General features: G+C 37.2%; 1 protein-coding gene across 1 annotated transcript in view; it reads right to left on the reverse strand.

Moving 5' to 3' along the window:
- LOC115220503 (coiled-coil domain-containing protein 81-like) overlaps window positions 1-22,500 on the reverse strand; it is a 45,737-nt gene that overhangs the window by 22,283 nt on the left and 954 nt on the right. The window contains exons 2-5 of the mRNA XM_029790639.2: window positions 11,444-11,505; window positions 9,864-10,017; window positions 6,958-7,214; window positions 5,270-5,340 (exon numbers count right to left, since the gene is read on the reverse strand). Of these exons, the coding sequence (XP_029646499.1) occupies window positions 5,270-5,340; window positions 6,958-7,214; window positions 9,864-10,017; window positions 11,444-11,505 (544 nt within the window). The remainder of the gene's footprint in view (window positions 1-5,269; window positions 5,341-6,957; window positions 7,215-9,863; window positions 10,018-11,443; window positions 11,506-22,500) is intronic.

Here is a 22,500-nt window from a genome sequence, read left to right on the forward strand (position 1 = left end):
TTCTGTCTACCAAATCCACTCACAAGGCTTTGGTTGGCCCGAGGCTACAATAGAAGACACATGCCCAAGGTGCCATGCAGTGGGACTGAACCCAGAACCATGTGGTTGGGAAGCAAGCTTCTTACCACACAGTCATGCCTGCACCTATATACTTGGTTTGGTAGTGTAGGATTATGAGATCTGAGGAAGTGTTTGTGAAACCTGTCTTGTCTGGGGTTGGTAAATGAATAAACATAGCTATATATACAAGATGAATAATGAATAATGAGTGTTTATTGAGCGAAAACACCTAAAGCTCCACGAGGCTCCGGCAGGGGATGGTGGCGATCCCTGCTGTACTCTTTCACCACAACTTTCTCTCCCTCTTTCTTCTGTTGGCCTGCTCGCTTAGCCAGCGGGGTGGCGTCATTGTAGGCTAAAACAATACGAAATGTATTGTGACCAGCAATGTGGAGCAACATCTGATAACCTGGTCAGTCACGGTGATCACGGTGATATATATATATATATATATATATATATGAATAAATAAATGGAGTTTAACGCAGGTATAAATCAAATAAGTATTTTTTTATCAGCAATTTTATATTTTTTCTGAATTTCTTTTTTTAAGTAATTCCAAATAATAGTCTTTATCAAGTTTGTACAGATTTCCAGTTTTATCAGATTGAACCAAAATAGAAAAAATAGAAAATTGCTGATAAAAGAATACTTATTTGATTTATACCTGCATTAAACTCCATTTATTTATTCATATATTATACAAAAAATTCCACGTAAACATGAAGTTTCTACCTTTATAAACAAGGAGTTACAACCTCTTTACTTGTGAGATTTTTTGCTAACCTGGTAACTATTTATTTATTTTTTCCGTGTTAATTGTTAACAAGGCAAAAATAAACTCATCTATTTATACATATATATATATATAATATATATATATATATATATAACCCCAAAAAAAGCAACAAAATGGATTAGTAGTTTAGTAGTTTGTACTAAACTACTAATCCATTCTTGTTGCTTTTTTCTTGGTTATAATCACCCCACATTATTTTATGGTTAATACCATAAATGAATTCTGGTGCATCTAAGTTAAGTGCCGCATTCATGTGAATTCATTGGAATTCACTTGGATTTTAATTGTTTTTGCTGAATTTATATATATATATACAAAAGACTTTGTCTTCCTTCTACCAGATTCACTCACAAGGCTTTGGCTGGTCAAGGACTATAGCAGAAGACATTTGCCCAAGGTGCCATGCAGTGAGATTGAACCTGAAATTATGTGGTGAAAAGGTAAGGGTTAAGGACAGAAAGATCATCTGGTTATTGAGCACTGCCTCAAAAAGTTACTTCTAACCCACACCAACAAGGAAAAGCAGTGGTAAAAATGATAATGATGGTGTGAATTTAATTATTAATTGCAGCAGGATTCAAACATTTACAGGAACTGTGCCAAATAATATACCTGTGTCGTTTGATTTGTACCTTGCCAATTTAGTTCTTATTGTGGGACTTGTTCACCTTGGTCAAGGTTAGTTATAATGTGCAAGAACTTGGTTTGGTAGTGTAGGATTATGAGATCTGAGGAGGAGTTTGTGAAACCTGTCTTGACTGTGGTTGGTAAATGAATAATGAACATAGCTATTATCATCATCAACATCAACATCATCACCATCCCCACCATCATCACCATCATCACCATCATCATCAATCATCATCATCATCACCACACCACCATTGCCGTAATCACTACCATCGTCAACGCCACTACCGCTGCCATTATCACTACAACCATCAACATCACCATCATCAACACTAACTTCGCCACCATCACCATCACCACCACTATTGACACCATGATCATTGTGCCAACAAGAAAACCCTCTATGTGGTCACTTGATCTGCTAAAGATAGCAGCTATATCTGTGCATTAACTTGAAAAAGGAAGGACGTGTTGAACAATATTGTTCTGGATATGCAAAACGATGGGGGTGGTCACAACTGGAATTTGTTTGATAACAAACTTGTTTAATCAGACCTGAATTGGGATTAAACATCAGCAACTATCATGATCATCATCATTGCCATTTTTGTCATCATCATCATCATTATCATCATCATTATCATCATCATCATCGTCGTCGTCGTCATCGTCACCGTCATTGTCGCCGTCATCATCATCATCATCATCATCATCATCATCATCATCATCATTATCATCATCATCATCATCATCGTCATCATCATCGTCGTCGTCATCATCATCATCATCATCACCATCCTTACCATCATCATCATTGTCATCATCATCATCACCAGCATCATCACCATCGGTGCAACAGCGACTACAACCACCACCAGGAGCCTCAAAGTGGTTGTCTGACCTGCTAAAAACAGCAGGTAGGGCTTCGTTAAATCATGCTCTGACATCTTAGAAATGAATTTGTTTGATTAATGCAGTTCTTAATTGCCTGCAAATGAGAAAAAGACAGGATGGTCACAGCTGGAATACCTTTAATCATAAGTCTTCTCCATGAGGTTTGACAAAAGATTAACCGCAGCCATTACCACCATGACCATCTCTCAAGTCATTCTAGGCCTTATGAGAGTAGGTCAAATAAGAGGAACTTCTATAGAGTCATTCCAACTGCTAGAAATAACAGCCAAGTCATCCTCAAATCTCATTCTATTGTCATATAAAAAAAGGACACATTAAATAATAGAGACTTGGGTTTCCTACACACACAAGGAAAATACAGAATGGTCATGACTGGAAAGCCTCTAAACTAGGTCTACTCGATAAGGGTTTCCTTGGAACAAAAGAACAACAAAGAAGGAGGAGGAGGAGAAGAAGAAGAAGAAGAATTTCCACTCTAGGCACTAGGCCTGAAATTTTGGGAGGGGGATTAGTCAAGCGCAGTTCTCAACTGGTACTTAATTTATCGATCCTGAAAGAATGAAACGTAAAGTTGACCTCAGCAGCATTTGAACTCAGAACATAAAGACAGACGAAATACTGTTAAACATTATGTCTAGCACGCTGGCTGCTCACCTCCTTAATAATAATAATAATAATAATGATGATGATGATGATGATAATAATTCAGCCACCTGCCTCTATACTACAACTACTATCACCACACCTCTAAACTCCAACTGAGTTCGTGTTCCAAGTTGTCTCTAATTATCTTGGATTAAATAAACATATTATGACAGCAATCTGGGAAGATATAAAAAAAAAATCCTTAAAGTAAATATTATTTTCTTCTTTTCTGTCTGTGAATCAATTAAGTTGTGGACCCCCAACTGGCACAGATTTATTACTTAAACAGCTGATGTCAGATTTTATAGTAATGGGGGAAAGCGAGGTTAAGAGTAATAGTGACATAGTTTAAGACAATTCATTCAAAGCAGTGGTAGGCATGGGTATGTGGTTAAGGAGTTGGTTTTGCACTTTACATGGTCACAGGTTCAATTTCACAGCTGGTCGCTTACAATGGCTTCTGTTATAGTCTCCGGCTGTGGATAGATAGATATTTTGTTATTCTTTTACTTGTTGCAGTCATTTGATTGTGGCCATGCTGGAGCACCACCTTAATGGGAGTTCTTTTAGCTGAAGAAATCAACCCCAGGGCTTATTCTTTGTAAACCTAGTACTTATTCTATCGGTCTCTTTGACCAAACTGCTAAGTTACAGACATAAAGACGCCAACATCAGTTCTCAAGTGATGGTGAAGGTACAAACACACACACACAAACACACACACACAGACACACACACACACACAAACACACAAACACACACACACATACATATATATATATACAGGGGTTGGACAAAATAATGGAATCCCCTTAAAATTTCAAACAAATTTATTTTAATATGAAGTAATTACAGTTTGAATTCTACGAAGTGTGGACTCGTACAAACTTTGAATTGTTTCCAAAGGAAGTTTTATCCATTCCTCAGCTGAAACTGTCTCCACTTCTTGTATAAATGATGGTAGGGGATATCAACTCCTTACTTGTTTTTCTAAAATGCACTGTAAATGTTCAATAGAGATCTGGGGACTGTTGTGGCCAGATAAGATGCTCAACTCCACTAGAATGTTCCTCATGCCATTCAGTAACAACTTTAGATGTGTGAATTGGTGCATTATCATCCTGAAAGATTGTGATTCCCTCCGGAAACAGTTCTGCAACCATAGGATGAGTTTGATCAGATGAAATGCTTAAATAGTCTTGACTATTAATTCTGCCACAAAAGGAAACCGTTGGGTCAGCTGATTTCCAAGATATAGCCCCTACCCCAGATCATCACAGATCTTCCTCCATGTTTAACAATTGGAAGAAGGTAGTCTGGGTCAAATGCTTCTTTTGGCTGTCTCCACATGTATACTCAGCCGGTGGTTGGAAATAAGGTTGGAAAAACAACTTTAACAAGTTATAGCATGAGATATTCTTCAATGAATATACTTATTCCATAGAATATGAAGAAAAGTATTCTAAATAAGCGTTATTGTTCAACAATATTCAAACTGTTACTAATGTACACCATGAAAGTCAATCTGAACATTATTTGCACAATTTGTGAAGGCATTCTTTTATTTGTTTCAGTCATTTGACTGTGGCCATGCTGGAGCACCACCTTTAGTCGAGCAAATCGACCCCAGGACTTATTCTTTGCAAGCCTAGTACTTATTCTATCGGTCTCTTTTTCCAAACTGCTAAGTTACAGGAACGTAAACACACCAACATCGGTTGTCAAGCGATGGTGGGGTGACAAACACAGACAGACAAACACACACATATATATTTATATATACAATGGGTTTCTTTCAGTTTCCATCTACCAAATCCACTCACAAGGCTTTGGTTGGCCTGAGGCTGTAGTAGAAGACACTTGCCCAAGGTGCCACGCAGTGAGACTGAACCCTGAACCATGTGACACATATATATTTATATATACAATGGGTTTCTTTCAGTTTCCATCTACCAAATCCACTCACAAGGCTTTGGTTGGCCCGAGGCTGTAGTAGGAGACACTTGCCCAAGGTGCCACGCAGTGAGACTGAACCCTGAACCATGTGATTGGTAAACAAGCTACTTACCACACAGCCACTCCTGCACCTGTGCAGGATTTAGACTTATTTTTATCCAGCAACTTCTTGACAGGTTTGAACTAGTAACAGATAAAAGATAAGACATACAACAAAGATATGAAGAGTAAATAAGTTATAATTTTGGTTTAAAATATCCTTACCATGGAAGGACAATTTGACTGGACTTTACTTGGGATCTCTCTGTTACCACAGAATCTGGTGTGTCGAAACGCTGAAGGAAAGAAAAAAATCAAAATCGATCTAGCATCGTGATTTAGCAGGTATTAGTTACATCAAGCTTTAGAAGTATATGCAATACTAGAGAATATTAATGTTACATCTGTCAGGCATGCAGTGACCGACAACAGAATGTTATAGTCTCGAGTCTACTGTGTATCAGATAATTTTTATAACAAATCATACCCTGCCTATTAAGGAGGCAAAACGTCAACAATGTGTTGAAGTATTGAATCAAAAGGATCTAACCCTTTTATTTAACACTTTTAATCCAATCTCTTGTCACCACATAAACTCAATTTTTTAGTGGGGAGATAACCCAGTTTTTTAACTGCAATTTTTTAATGGGGGTGAGATAGGCAAAAGGTACCTATGTATGTATGTATGTATGTATGTATGTATGTATGTATGTATGTATCTATCTATCTATCTATCTATCTATCTATGTCTGTATGTCTGCATGTATATGTACTGATAACACACACACAAATATATTGGGTCATCCCATAAATAATGCAGTTTTTTCAATTGTATGAACTACTTGTCTGAGGGGGATGGGGTAAACTACCAGCATCAACTTGCATTAAAAGCAGGTAATAATTTTACCTGTTGGAACAAAATCCCATTGTAACTGTTGAGAAACTAGCAGAGAAGCTTGGATTTGGTCATTCAACCATTCCTCAACACCTGCGTGCCATCGGAAAAGTCAGCAAATTGGATCAATGGGTTCCTCGCAAATTTTCTGAGTCTAATCACTCGCAGAGAGTGAATATGTGCTCTTTGCTGTCACATCTCACAAATGAACCTTTTTTGGACCAAATAGTGACAGTAATTAGAAATGGGTTCTCTATAAAAATGCCAAGCACTGAAAACAGTGGGTAGGGGAGGAGAAACACTGGCACCCCAGGCTAAAGAAGGTCTTTACCAACATAAAGAGTTGTTATCTGTTTGGTGGGGTATGAAAGGTTTAGTCCACTTTGAACTTTTAAACCTAAACCAAATGACAACAAAGGAGATCTACCATGAGCAGCTTGAGTGGCTTAAGTCAGCGCTAGAAGAAAAATGACCATCTTTGGTTTCAAGACAAAAATTGTTCTTCCATCTGGATGATGCTCAGCCACACACAGCGAAGATTTGAGCAGTTTGAATGGGAAACGATGCTCAACTCACCATATTCACTGGGCATTGCCCCATCTGATTATCATTTATTCCGCAGTCTTCAAAATCATTTGGATGGAAAAAATATGAATTCTGTAGATAAGGTCAGAACAGTACTGGAGGAGTATTTTTCGTCACAGACAAGAGAATTTTGGAAGAGGGCCCTTGCAATTCTAGCAGAGAGATGGAAGAGCATTGTAGAAAGTGAAGGAGAGAATATTTTAGATTAAAAAGGAATTTTGTTTTTCTTAATTTTGAAAAATAAAAGAAGTATAAAAAAACCACATTATTTTTTGGATGACCCAGTATATGCACATACACACCCATCACACACACAGACACATGTACACACATACACACACGTGTGCACACACACACACACATATACATATACATATATGGATATCATGCTGTATGTGTAAGTGTGTGAATGTGTGTGTATGTATTAACTTACCTGTTGCATTGCCTGAACAAGTGAACCAGATTTATCAAAGAGTTCAATGAATTGTTTGTAGAATTTCATTTTACACTTCTTTCTTCTCACAGACAAACGACCAATTTTGTTGAAAATAAGATCGACATTTTTCTCATTATTTATTGCTCGATAAAATGCAGACAGTAATTCTTTAACACAATTTTCAGCAACATCTCTGGAGAAATTAGTCTCAAATGCAATAGTGGCATAATTCATGTTCACAATATGTATGTTACCTACAACAGAACAGTTGAAGAAAATCAGGTTTTGGAAAGAGGGAATAAATCTAGTGCAATAATAACAAGTAGGAAGAAGTAAGATCTTGGATTTTGACTGAAGATATGCCAAATCAATTACACCATTTACATTATTTACATTTGACGGATATGTGTGTTCTTGTTTGTTAACCCAACATTTCAGCCGTCATCAGGTGTCTGGGTTCTCATTCCTAAGGTATTTTTCAATTGTTGTTATTATTATTATTATTATTATTATTATTAATATTATTATTATTATTATTATTATTATTATTATTATTATTATTATTATTATAACATCGAAAAATACCTTAGGAATGAGAACCCAGGTTCGAAATTTCCCCAAGACACCTGTGTGTGTGTGTGTGTGTGTGTGTGTGTGTGTGTGTGTGTGTGTGTGTGTGTGTGCTTGTGCATATGTGTGAGAAAGAGAAAGAGAGTGAAAAAGAGAGATAGAGTGAGTGAGTGAAGGTGTGTGTCATGATGATTGATGTCTTTTAAGGTACACACATATATAGAAAACGTGACGTCATCGTATAACTTGTTTACAATAGTTGATTTATGGGAAAGATTATAATGTTAAATTTTTGAAATGCAAACATGTGAATGGAAATTAAGTTTAATTCGTAGCCAAAATAGTCCTGAATATTTTGATACCCCATACGTCAAAATCTGGAACTCGGTTTTGGAATGCATAAGGAATATACATATATAGGACAGGCGTCTTTCAAACTGAAAGTATTATCTCACATTGCAATAGAGACGTAATACTGACATAGTGTAAGAGATAAGAGATTGCTCTGGGCTCGCATTAGGCAAGAAGTTGGAAATTTTTTTTGGCCCATGACACTGCATGGACCTTGCCTTTTGTATTTGACAACTATTACTTTAAGTATTTTATTTCGATTTTATGTATATATGTATGTATGAGCCAATGAGGGAAACCTCTACATGGTAGCTAGACCTGGTAGAAATAGTGGCCAAGTCTCCCTCAAAACACCCTACTATCTTAATCTGACAACTCTGCCTATTATGTAGTTTGAATGAGAAACTGTAACTAAAGATTAAGATTATTAACCCCAAAATTTTACACGTTTTAATAGCAATCAATTTTTTTCTCTTTTTTGCATAGCTTTTCCTGTCAGCTATAAAAGTGAAGAGGGTTAACTTGGACAGTGTTAAGTAGCGGAGATGTTTGGTGATTCTATGTGGTGGTTACTTTTGACTGTTTCTTCTCAATATGGATAATTAATTGATAACAAATCTTAACACAATATATATACAACTTCAAGTGGAATTGGACATCATAAGAGAGACAGCATAGCGACGGTTTTGGCTGACTGTCATCCTGTACTCCCCTTGTTGCTAATGAAATGGTATATGCCGGTTGTCTGAGCAACTGGTTGATTTTAATGGCGGAACAAACAGGATAAAAAGATTACAAAAATAGCAATTCTCACCTTGAAATTAACTATTTTGAAAATCTTTTTAGGTTACGGAATGCCCCACTCTGTCATGTATCTATGTTTAAAATTCCAACACGATTGGCTTAACAATACTCGAGTTATAAGTGCACAAACAGACAGACAGATAGAATAGATTTTATATATTAAGATAAAGAAAGTAGTAGATCTGCTAACGTTTTTGATAGCAACCCACTTGAGATTGCACCTAGTTATATAATAGAAACATTTTGTTTTAAAGTGATTGACAAGAGGGTGGGGCTGAAAAGTTCCTGGCTTTGGGTAAAAGAAAATACAGGTGGATTAGTTAATTACGATTTTAATTAGCATATTCCCTCTCAGATTCAAATACTTATTGCAGTGGTTCTTCAGTTTTTCAGTTCCCATAAATTAAAACCTTCTATCTAAATTTCATGTTACTTTGTGTTTCAAACACCACCTTTAATAATGGCAAAGTTACTTTGATATATTTTTCATTATTTTTCAAATTAACTCGCATAAAAGCAGCATATTTCAACAGAAATATAATAAAGGCGGCAAGTTGGCAGAAACGTTAGCACACTGGGCGAAATGCTTTCGTCTGCTGCTATGTTCTGAGTTCAAATTCCGCCGAGGTCGACTTTGCCTTTCATCCTTTCAGGGTCTATTAAATAAGTACCAGTTACGCACTGGAGTTGATGTAATCGATTTAATCCGTTTGTCTGTCCGTGTTTGTCCCCTCTGTGTTTAGCCCCTTGTGGATAGTAAAGAAATAAGTATTTCGTCAGCTGCTACGTTCTGAGTTCAAATTCTGCCGAGGTCGACTTTGCCTTTCATCCTATCAGGGTCTATTGAATAAGCACCAGTTACGCACTGAGGTCGATGTAATTGACTTAATCCCTTCGTCTGTCCTTGTTTGTCCCCTCTATGTTTAGCCCCACCATTACTGCAGGACAAATATTCTCTTTTTCTCAATGGCTAATAACATTTTAATTATTTCAGTAAGTATGGGAGACAACTATAGACATTTTTCGGTCTTATAGACCTTGTTAGCAATACAAAGATTTCACCATACTTGCTAGTTAAACATCTATGCTCTCTTATCTAAAGCACTATTTGTTATGTAAGCAATGGATTTGTTGAAAAAAATGAAATCCTGTATTCTTACTTCAGTAGAAATACTTACCTGGAGTGAAGGGTTTGGTACAAGTCAAACCCAGGGAGGAAATTAGACGCTCTGAAAAGACAAACACAGGACGACTGAGGGACATTTGCTTGTTGCCTGTATCTATTTTCTGCTGAGAGAAGCTGAATGTACCAAGCCCGCTGATATGTACACCCTTAATAAATAAGAAGAGAATAACAGATGAAACAGACTTAGATAAAAAGAAAAATAGCAGATGAGGCAAACTTAGGTTGAATATTTTCAAATAACTGACCGTTTGAAATATGTTAGGATTTGAACTCAGAACAAAGGGATATGAAAAATTTGATATGACAAACAGCAGCCAATATACTCTGTAGGGTGGATGGCATTAGGAAGAACATCCAGTTATAGACATGATTCCAAAGCAGACATTGGAGCTTGGTATAGTCCCCTGGTCCTTTGACTTGCCAGCTCCTGCCAAAGTAGCCAACCTATGCCAGCATGGAAAAATGGATGGTCAATGTTTTTGATGAGAGTGGTGGTGGTGGTGGTGGTGGTGGTGGTGGTGAAGATGACTCTGCTCAAAAATGTCTTCCATTCTTCCACCTTCATTACATTGATTAATAAAAGAAAGACTTCATTTCCAACAAAGTATACTCGTGTATCTCTCCCTCTCTCTGAATGAATGTAAATTAATGTAATGGGAATCAAATTTGATCGTTGATAATATTCCGTTAAGTGACGGGGGCGTAAACACAGCAGCACCGGTTGTCAAACAATGTTGGGGGACAAACACATACACGCAAACATATACACACATACACATATATAAGACGGGCTTCTTTCAGTTTCTGCCTATCAAATCCACTCACAAGGCTTTGGTTGGCCCGAAGCTGTAGTAGAAGACACTTGCCCAAGCTGCCATGCAGTGGGACTGAACAAAAGAGAATGACTCTCCCCAGACACAACAGAAATGCTTCAACACATGAACTCAAATAAAGAATCTTGCAAAGCAAATCCAAAAACGAAATATATATATACAATGGGCTTCTTTCAGTTTCCGTCTACCAAATCCACTCACAAGGCTTCGGTCAGCCCAAGGCTATAGCGGAAGACACTTGCCCAAGCTGCCAGGCAGTGGGACATATAAAATTTAATCATTACTAATTGTGAATGCAGGTGCTAAAAGCACAGTTATTGCTTGCAAAAAAGTTTGCATATCAACTACCAGAAGTATTTGATTCTTGCTCTATAAATAGACATTTAATGAAATATGTAAAAAAATTATGATAATCTGAAGAATTGTCTTTGGCAAAAAGTGTCTGAGGCAGGAGTGGGTCTCTGCTTCTCACAGCATAAGGAGAGATATTTTTTTAAAATCTGTTGGGTAAAACCACTTTCTGCAGCGGTTAATGGTAATAAAATTTTGAGTGGATATATCCGTTTTCGGCAGTCAATGGGTTAAGAAGAAATATTAATGAAATATGAAATGTGTCTAGTTTGCTATTTAATCCACATCAGAAATATCGGAGAGATGGTTTCGGGTCAGATAAATCATATAAAAACCAGAAAGAGGGAAATGAAATAAAATAAATAACCAAAATAATACAATTACTTACTTTGTGAAGAGACATTTGTTTCTCAATGAAATCTGATACACATTCCCAAATCAAATGGACATCTGAAAAATAGATTTTTTTTTTCTTCTTGTTATATTTGTATGTACACATATTGCACACATATATATATATATGGGGGTATATGTGTATGAGTGAGTGTGTGTGGGATGCTTTAAGAGACTGGCTTGCAGCAAGCGATGCTATTCTCATCACCTTGTTTGTCATCATCAGCAGTATCATCATCATCATCATCATCATTATTATTATTATTATTATTATTATTATTATTATTAAGCTGGCAGAATTGTTAGCACACTGGACAAAATGCTTAGCAGTATTTTGCCCATCTTTACATTCTGAGTTTAAATTCCACCAAGATCGACCTTGCCTTTTCCTCCTTTCAGGGTCAATGAAATAAGTACCAGTTATGCACTGGGGTCCATTTCAGAAACTTCCCCCAAAGTTTTAGGCCTTGTGCCTATAGTAGAAAGGAATATTATTATTATTATTATTATTATTATTATTATTATTATTATTATTAAGATGGAAAGCTGGCAGACTTTGCCTTTCATTCTTTCGGGGTTCATGAAATAAGTACCAGTTGATTACTGGGGTCAATATAATCGACTTGCTCCCTCCCCAAAAAATGCTGGCCTTGAGCCAAAATTTGAAATCATTATTATTGTTGTTGTTGTTGTTGTTATTATTATTATTATTCTTATATAAAGGCAGTGAGCTGGCAGAATCGTTAGCATGCTGGATGAAATGCTTAGTAGTATTTCATCCGTCTTCACGTTCTGAGTTCAAATTCTGTTGAGGTCAGCTTTGCCTTTCATCCTTTCAGGATCGATAAATTAAGTGCCAGTGATACACTGGGGTTGATGTAATCAACTAGCCCCCTCCCCCCAACTTTCAGACCTTGTGCCTATAGTAGAAAGTATTATTATTATTATTATTATTATTGAGTGAGAGAGCAGTGCATGCCATCAAAGAGACACTGGGGTAAAATATATGAAGCCCAGTATACCCATCATGACTAGCCGTCTGATAAGGGTACACCAGGCACATGCATCACAACCAGATGTGCATGACATGGTCAAGTGGTTCACTCATAATTGTAAAACTGATTTCAATTCCTGGACTGGGTGGTGCCTTCTGTTCTTGAGAAAAACACATCATTTCACATTGCTTCAGTCCATTCAACTGTAAATATGTAACCCTGCCATGGATTGGAGGGGGAATGTTGTGATCTCAGTTAATTATATGCTGTGGAAACTGGATAACGTGAATTCTAGGGCTCAAATAAGTAATGTCCAGGAACGATTCCTGGAAAGCCTTTGACAGGATCCCACACTCCCTTATATGGTGGTCAATGCAGAAGCTAGGGGTAGATGAGTGCTTAGAGAGAGCTGTACAAGCCATGTACAGGGATGCTGCTAATAAGGTGAAGGTTGGCAATGAGTATTAAAATGAATTCAGTATTATGAGTATTAAAATGAATTCACCAAGGTTCAGTTCTCAGCCACCTCTTGTTTATCTTAATCCTCCAGGAATTAACAGAGGAATTCAAAACGTGGCTATCCCTGGTCTTCTATGCTGATGATCTTGTTCTTATAGCTGAATAACTACCTGACCTAGAGAAAAAATTTCAGGTGTGGAAGCAAAGCCTGGAATCTAAGGGCCTTAGAGTTAATTTAGCAAAAGCCAAAGTCCTAATAAGTAGGAAAACAGACAAATCACAAATCCCTTCTGGGAGATGGCTCTGCTTGATATGTAAGAAGGATATTGGTAGAAATTCCACATGCTGTACCCACTACAAGCTTTGGACATATAAGAAGTGCAGCAGCAGTATCACAGAAAGATTAATGGAGAATAGAGTCTTTGTGTGTGGCAAAGTTCAAATACAATAAGCACTAAAAATGTGCAGACAATAGACTCCCTCAAATAATCAGTGGGGTCAGTAGAAGTAGTAGATAGCTTCTGTTACCTAGGAGACCAAGTTAGCTGTGGAGGAGGAAGTTCTGAAAATGTAGTTGCCAGGATAAGAACAGGCTAGCAAATTTCAAGAGCTCCTACCTTTGTTTGTAACTAAGGGCCTCTCTCTCAGAGTGAAAGGCAGATTGTATGATGCCTGTGTACGTACAGCTATGACAGTGAAACATGGGCTTTGACTACAGAAGACTTGCAAAGGATTGGAAAAAAAAAATGAAGCTAGCAGAGTCCATTGGATGGATAATATCAATATGCATCACAACAGAATGTAAATGATTTAAGAGGAAAACTGAGTATAGAAGTATCAGATGTTGTGTTCAAGAAAGAAGACTGTGCTGGTTTGGTCATGTGGTGCATGAAAAGCACCCAGCACACTCTGTCAAGTGGTTGGCATTATGAAGGGTATCCAGCCATAGAAACCATACCACATCAGACAATTAGAGAGTTACTGAACAGCTCCCCAGCTGGCTAGTTCCATATCAAATCATCCAACCCATGCCAGCTTAGAAAACAGACGTTAAATGATGATGATGGTGGTGGTGGTGGTAGTGGTGAGGGGGAAGGGAGGGGAGAGGAGGGGGAGGAGGAGGAGGAATAATGCCACTACATATTTTAAATCAGCCACGGCTTCCCATGACATAAGACTAATAGCTGAGAAGATTCTGCGACATTCCATCAAAACAATTGTCCTCACAAGATGCATCAAAGGAAATCATGCAATTACAGCAGAATTGCATTGATACTAACAGATATGCCTTTTGAGATGGAATACTTTGGTTTCCAGCACAACAAAGCTTCTACCAGTAAAGATTATTTGCCAACATGAATTGGCAGTCCTGATTAGGACGACTGTTACTGTTACTGAATCAGGGTTTAGAAATGTTAATTTTTCTATTTATGAGATCAGGGGTTGTGTGCCACTTTGAAAAGTGTATATTTCGCACAAGAATCTAGCATCTCCATCTCTAACCAAGCAGTTATTGTGTGTTGATGAAGGGGAAATAACCCAAAAACCACTGGTACACAGATATTGCTTTGAGCTGAGTGGGGACACTAAGCTCCCTTGTTTGAAAATATAAGGATGCAGATAGGGCATCAATAGCCAGCTGGAGACGATGTTTCCTAGGGTTAAATAACAGTAACATTCGTCCTAATCAAGACTGCCACATTATGTTGGCAAATAATCTTTACTCTAAAGCTTTTGCCATTAGCAATAAATTCCAAGAGCAAAACAAACATTAACATCCACAGAACTACAATTTGTGGTATCCTACTTTGCCCATGGCTATTTTTATGTAGGTATGAGAGGCATTTTGGGTATAATTGCATCCAGTAAATGTAAAATGAACACCTGATCATAGACACCTAAAACTATACGAACACATGCACGTTTTTTTTATTATTTTTTTTTTGTTACTTTTTTCAGTCATTGGACTGCAGCCATGTTGGGGCAATGCCTTAAAGAATTTAGTCAAAGAAATCGATACCAGTAATTATTTTTAAAGCCTGACACATTCTGTCAGTCTCTTTTGCCGATCCCCTTTTAAACAAACCAACACCAGTTGTCAAGCAACGGTGGGGGGGGGGCAAACTCACACACACACATACATACATACATACATACATACATACATACATACATACATACATACATACACACACACACATACATACATACATACATACATACATACATACACACACATACATACATACATACATACATACATACATACATACATACATACATACACACACATACATACATACATACATACATACATACATACATACACACACATACATACATACATACATACATACATACATACATACATACATACATACATACATACATACATACATACACACACATACATACATACATACATATAGGGACAACCACTTTTTAGACACCAACAGCATTTCTTAAAAAGCAGCAGCAGGTGTGTACACAGCTGCAAGGACAACTTAAGACTTGTCACTGTGACCCCTTAGGCTACACCTTTCATGTGTCCCCACAAGCATAGAAAGTACAGAAGTGGTTTTTCTTTTTCATTTTTTTTTTTGTTTTTTGTTTTTTGCAGACACATTTGCCACAATCTCCACAACTAAAACAATATTTATTTTTTAAAAATAAAAACAAAACCTGTTGTCTATGGCTGTAAGTTCTTGTTCATGAAACTTGGTTAGAGAAATGATGTACAGGTGTGAGGTAGGTACCTATTTCTTTACTACCCACAAGGGGCTAAACACAGAGAGGACAAACAAGGAGAGACAAACGGATTAAGTCGATTATATCGACCCCAGTGCATAACTGGTACTTATTTAATCGGCCCCGAAAGGATGAAAGGCAATGTCGACCTCAGTGGAATTTGAACTCAGAACGTAGTGGCAGACGAAGTACAGCGAAGCATTTCGCCCAGCGTGCTAACGTTTCTGCCAGCTCACCTGGTAGGTACCTGTTTGCTTATATGTAAAGTCAGACCTGTATGACTCGTTGATTTGAAGAGAGTTGAATGGATTAGCATTTCATTTGGCACCATTCACGAATTCAGTGGTGCTGAGTGGAACTAGTATTTGATTTAAGTCCATTATGACAGTCTTAAGATGAAATACTAATCAGTTGATCGAATAACCAGAGCCTCCCAACAAAGAGATGGGTGGCTGTTGGGAGAAGAGTGCACAGTAAAACCATCAAAGGGCCCCAGAATGGTGTGCATTCTCACCTGATGACCTCTAAAACCCATTGATATCAGCTATGTGGAGCTTTCATTTGCCAATAGCAATTGCACAATCAACCTACTTGCAAGTCTCTAATGAACAAAGAGTGTTCAGAACTCTATTCACTCTAAGACCAAATATATTTCTTTACTGCCCACAAGGGGCTAAACATAGAGGGGACAAACAAGGACAGACAAACGGATTAAGTCGATTACATTGACCCCAGTGCGAAACTGGTATTTTATTTATCGACCCCGAAAGGATGAAAGGCAAAGTCGACCTCGGCGGAATTTGAACTCAGAACGTAACGGTAGACGAAATACTGCTAAGCATTTCTGCCAGCTCTAAGAGCAAATAGCTTCCTTCCTAGAGTTCCAATTTTGGTTGGAACAACAAGAAACTTAATAATCCTCGGGTTTTACATCAGAATAACCTTCTAGACAAAGGTTCTGAGAAGAACTTTCGGTCATTCGTCTTAGGAATAAGAACCCTGGTTCAAAATTTCTCCAAGACACCTGATGAAGGCTGGAGGATATGTCAGCTGAAACGTTGTGTTAACAACAAACAAGATGAGGACAAATATCTGTCAAATGTAAATAATGTAAATGATGAGCACAATTCCTCATCTCTTAAATATAGACATGGTACACTTCATAGGATTTTGAAAAAAAAAAAAAAAAAGAAAAATTCAAGTCATTAATGCCTATTTGTTTGATTCTAAGAATGGAATGGTAGTTCTTGCATATAAGTAGAGTTTCAAAGTATACTCATTTATCACAGGGAATATTTCTATCTCCCTATGCACTACAGCTCAATAATCATTGACCCTGATATACTGGGTACATCAATCCTTACGACAGGTTACGTATGTAATGCCAAGTCATTCTGAGTGCTGCCGGCAATGTGTAATTCAATACAACCAATTGCATATTTGTTTTGCTGGTGACAACATGAGTTGCTAAAACCCAGCAGGTCATATGTATGTATGTATGTATGTATGTGTATATGTATGTATGTATGTATGTATGTATGTATGTATGTATGTATGTATGTGTATATGTATGTATGTATGTATGTATGTATGTATGTATGTATGTATGTGTATGTATGTATGTGTGTATGTATGTATGTATGTATGTATGTGTATTTATGTATGTATGTATGTATGTATGTATGTATGTATGTGCAGGTGTGTATGTGTGTATGTATGTATGTATGTATGTATGTATGTATGTATGTGTATGTATGTATGTGTGTATGTATGTATGTATGTATGTATGTGTTTGTATGTATGTATGTATGTATGTATGTATGTATGTATGTATGTATGTATGTATGTATGTATGTGTGTGTGTATGTATGTGTATATGTATGTATGTATGTATGTATGTACGTATGTGTGTGTATGTATGTATGTATGTATGTATGTATGTGTGTATGTATGTATGTATGTATGTATGTATGTGTGTATGTATGTATGTGTATGTATGTGTGTATGTATGTATGTATGTATGTATGTATGTATGTATGTATGTATTGTATGTATGTATGTATGTATGTATGTATGTATGTATGTATGTATGTATGTATGTATCTATCTATCTATCTATCTATCTATATGTATATATATATATAATATATATATATATATATATATATATACACACACATACACATATACATACACACACACTCACACACACACATACTCATACATACACACAATTACACACAAACACACTCACACACACACACTTATGTATATATCTATAGACAGGCTTGATATAACTGCTTAGAACAGGAAAGAAAAATTATGAACAGCTTCCCTGCAGATATAAATATTTCTTTCGAAATCAGTGAGAAAAGAAAATAGATTTTGTAATGAACACAAAAAGAAGACAACACAGGAAGGACAAGTTTTGATAGCTATAGTATTATTTTAATACTTAAAAAAAAGGGTGTCTTGATATTTTGGACACTAGTCCTTCATCAGAAAAATATGAAAGAACAAGAAAAGTCGATAGGAAAAATAAAAAGAATGAGAAGATCTAGTTAGGAAAAAAAAAAGGTTGGGGGCCAGGTAGGGATGCCATTTTAAGGGGAATTAGGAAGAGGGAGAAGGCGAGGCGGAGTGTGCAGGCACAGGAGGGTATTCATATATTGACTTGAACATAGGAAAATATTGTGTGTGTGAGGTGGTATGGTGCACATCTGATTTCCGCAGTGGGTGTGTAAGGAAAATACAGGGTGTCCCAGAGTTTACTATTTATTTCATATCCCATTGGATTCCTTTGCCAAACTATTAATTAACAAAAGCATAAACAAACCAACAACAGTTGTCAGATGGTGGTGGGAATAAATACAGAGACAAACACACACACACACATATATACCATGGCTTCTTTCAGTTTCCATCTATCAAATCCACTCACAAGTCTTTGGTCAGCCTGAGGCTATAGTAGAAGACACTTGCCTAAGGTGTCACAAAGTGAGGCTAAACCTAGAATCATGTGGTGTGGAAACAAACTTCTTAATTCTTATTTCTTATTTCTTTACTACCCACAAGGAGCTAAACACAGAGAGGACAAACAAGGACAGACAAACGGATTAAGTCGATTACATTGACCCCAGTGCATAACTGGTACTTAATTTATCGACCCCAAAAAGATGAAAGGCAAAGTCAACCTCGGTGGAATTTGAATTCAGAACGTAGCGGCAGACGAAATACTTATTTCTTTACTACCCACAAGGAGCTAAACATAGAGGGGACAAACAAGGACAGACAAACGGATTAAGTCAATTACATTGACCCCAGTGCATAACTGGTACTTAATTTATCGACCCCAAAAAGATGAAAGGCAAAGTCAACCTCGGTGGAATTTGAATTCAGAACGTAGCGGCAGATGAAATACCTATTTCTTTACTACCCACAAGGAGCTAAACATAGAGGGGACAAACAAGGACAGACAAACGGATTAAGTCAATTACATTGACCCCAGTGCATAACTGGTACTTAATTTATCGACCCCCAAAGGATGAAAGGCAAAGTCGACCTTGGCGGAATTTGAACTCAGAATGTAACGGCAGACGAAATACCACTAAGCATTTCGCATGCTAACGTTTCTGCCAGCTCACCACTTCTTACCACACAGCCATGCTTGTGCCTAGATGTGAATAATTTAAAAAAAGAAAAAACTCCTCAACAAAATTTCTTTTCAAAACATTACAGAAAAAAAATCAAACTGTATGTTAGGTTTAGGGTTAGGGGTTAAGGCTAGGGTTTAGGTTGAGGGTGAGGATTTAAGGTTAGGGTTAGGGTTTGAGGTTACAGTTAGAGGTTAGGGTTTAGAGTTTAGGGTTCAAAGTTTAGGGATTGACTCATTGTCAAAGAAAATACACAGACTAAAAGAACATATTCATGATTGTGATGGTGGTTCGGGCAGCAGACTACAGCCTCACTTGTCACTATGGAAACAGGCACCAATATATCCGTGGCTTTCAAATGGCTAAAATTACCCAAAATTTGCAAACTTAAAAAGCTACAAACTTTTTTTATTTCTTAATTTATAGCAAAATAAGTTTCATTTTCATAAGTGGTATACAAAACTAAATCAGTACACCAAATTTGGAAACAACTGGAACAAAATTTCTAAAAAATAGGAAACTATGGCAGCAACAGAAAAGATCACAAAATTCCACTGATGTAGCTTTGTTTCTTTGCTAGAAACCAGCTTTTTCTTTATACAGGGTCTCCATCAGTCAAAGTTCACCATACAACTGCACGTGTATGTACAGGCTCAGGAGTGAGGATCTTTTCGGTTTGAACAGCAGTTTTTTCTAGCGGTGTCATATGAAATTGTCACCCATAATTATGACCCTTGTATCGATCTATTGCATTTCAATCTATTTTAAGGTTAGGGTTAGGGGTGGGGGGAAGGATATCTTTTTTTCTTCACAAATGTAAATAAACCCAATCTGTTTCTTAAACGAGGGACATATTCATGCAGCACAGAATGTTTTTTACCTCAACAGACGTCAGTGATTGGTTGAAATTGCAGAAATTGAAGAAAAAAACAACAAATATCTTACAAACTATAGAATTTTCTCAATAAAGCCAAGAGAAAAAGATGTTTTATAAACACATTCTACCAGTATACAACGTTTAAATTTTTTTAGTTAACTAGAAATTATGTTAAAAACTGCCGTTCAAACCGAAAAGATCCAGGAGTGATTTTTTTGTGAAAAAGACTGGCATTTTTCCATACATGCAAGTCTCCCTTTTTTCCAAAGGAAAGACCATCAACATGGCTCAATACAGCTTGACACCAACATGTACCATTGGCATTACTGTTAGAGCACAAATAACAGAAAATATAGCACAAGACATTTCACCAGACCTTCTATCAGTGCTACCACTTCTAGCAGCCCAGACTGGTACATATATTATATCAACCCCCAAAAGGACGACTGGCAAAGTTGATTTTGATGGGATTTAAACACAAAATGCAGAGAATCAGAATAACTGTTGGTGGAGAGTGGGGGGGAGGTATTCTATGCAATTCTCTAACCATTCTGCCAGTTTGCCACTTTCTTATATGTATTCTTTTATTCTTTTACTAGCACTATGACCTTGCAATGCCGGGTCATAGTGCTAGTGCATGCATATATAGCTGCGTGCATGCGCACATACACGTAAGTACTGTCTAAATCTCCAACCAATCACATACAGCTAGCTGGCATTCAACTGGCGTATCAAGTTTCGGGCATTTTGATTAGGTTTTGGATAGAAAATTCACAAAAATGTCACTTCTATTGATTTTTAATGGCTTTGCGGGGTGACTGGGGAAATGTAAAGATTTGCACGACCACCCTTGGACGGTTTTGAATGACCATAGAAAGTGCGAGCCCTCTAACTGAAAAATTGTGGATTTGTATAAAGGATACACACACAAACATTTTGCCGTTTGTATAGAGAGAGATTTCCTTCAGTCATTCAACACTGGCCAAGCTGAAGCACCACCTTGAAGGGCTTTGGTCAATTAAATACACTTGCCCAAGGTACAATATAGTGGAACTGAACCCAGAACCATGTGGTTGGGAAGCAAGCTTCTTACCACAAAGCCGTGGAGGCACATGGCCTGGTGGTTACAGCAGCCTACTCGCGGTCGCAGAATCACGGGTTCGAATCTCAGACCGGGTAATGTGTGTGTTTATGAGTGAAACACTTAAGCTCCACACGGCTCCGGCAGAAGGTAATGGTGAACTTCTGCTGACTCTTTTGCCACAACTTTCTCTCACTCTTTTCTCACCTGTGATGGACTGATGTCCCGTCCAAGTGGGGAACCTATATGCCAAGGAAACCGGAAAACCGGCCCTTATGAGCCAGGCTTGGCTCGAGAAGGAACAAACCACAAAGCCACGCCTTGTACATATATACAATCATATATTCATATATACACAATCATAAATACACATATATATACACAAATATGCATACACACACATACAAATCAACCTCAGCACTTATTTCTTAAGCCTAGTATTTATTCTACTGGTCCCTTTTGCCAAACTCCTTAGCTATGGGGCATAAACACACCAACACTGGTTTCAAACGGTGATGGTTGGGGACAGACACAGAGACAAACACAAATATATACACACATACATATATATATATATGACAGGCTTCTTTCAGTTTCTCTCTACCAAATCCACCTCCAAGATGTTGGGTAGTCGATGGTTATAGTAGAATACACTTGACTAAGGTACCATGCAGTGGGACTGAACCCGGAACCATGTGGTTGGGAAGCAAGCTTCTTACCACAAAGCCACGCCTTGTACACATACAAAATTATATCTTCATATATACACAATCATATATACATATATATATATACATAAATATACATACACACATACATACATACCTACATACATATATACAGACATACATATACATATATATTTACATATGTATTTTCTCAGGAAAAAAAAACACAACAAATTAGCTCACGTCCTCCAAATTTAATCAATTAGAGGGTGCAGTGAAGATTTGCTAAACATCTCAGGAGTTCTCCATCTGAGTTTCCTACAATGCACACACACATACATGTATATACATACACACACATACATATATATACATATACATACACACATATGTATATATATATATATTATATATATATATATATATATATATATATATATATATAACCATGACTGACCAGGCTATCAGATGTTGCTACACATCGCTGGTCACAATGCACTTCGCATTGTTTTTTAGCCTTAAAATGACGCCAACCCACTGGCTAAGCGAGCAGGCCAACAGAAGAAAGAGG

Source organism: Octopus sinensis, linkage group LG16 (assembly GCF_006345805.1).
Source record: "Octopus sinensis linkage group LG16, ASM634580v1, whole genome shotgun sequence".
Lineage (NCBI taxonomy): Eukaryota > Metazoa > Mollusca > Cephalopoda > Octopoda > Octopodidae > Octopus > Octopus sinensis.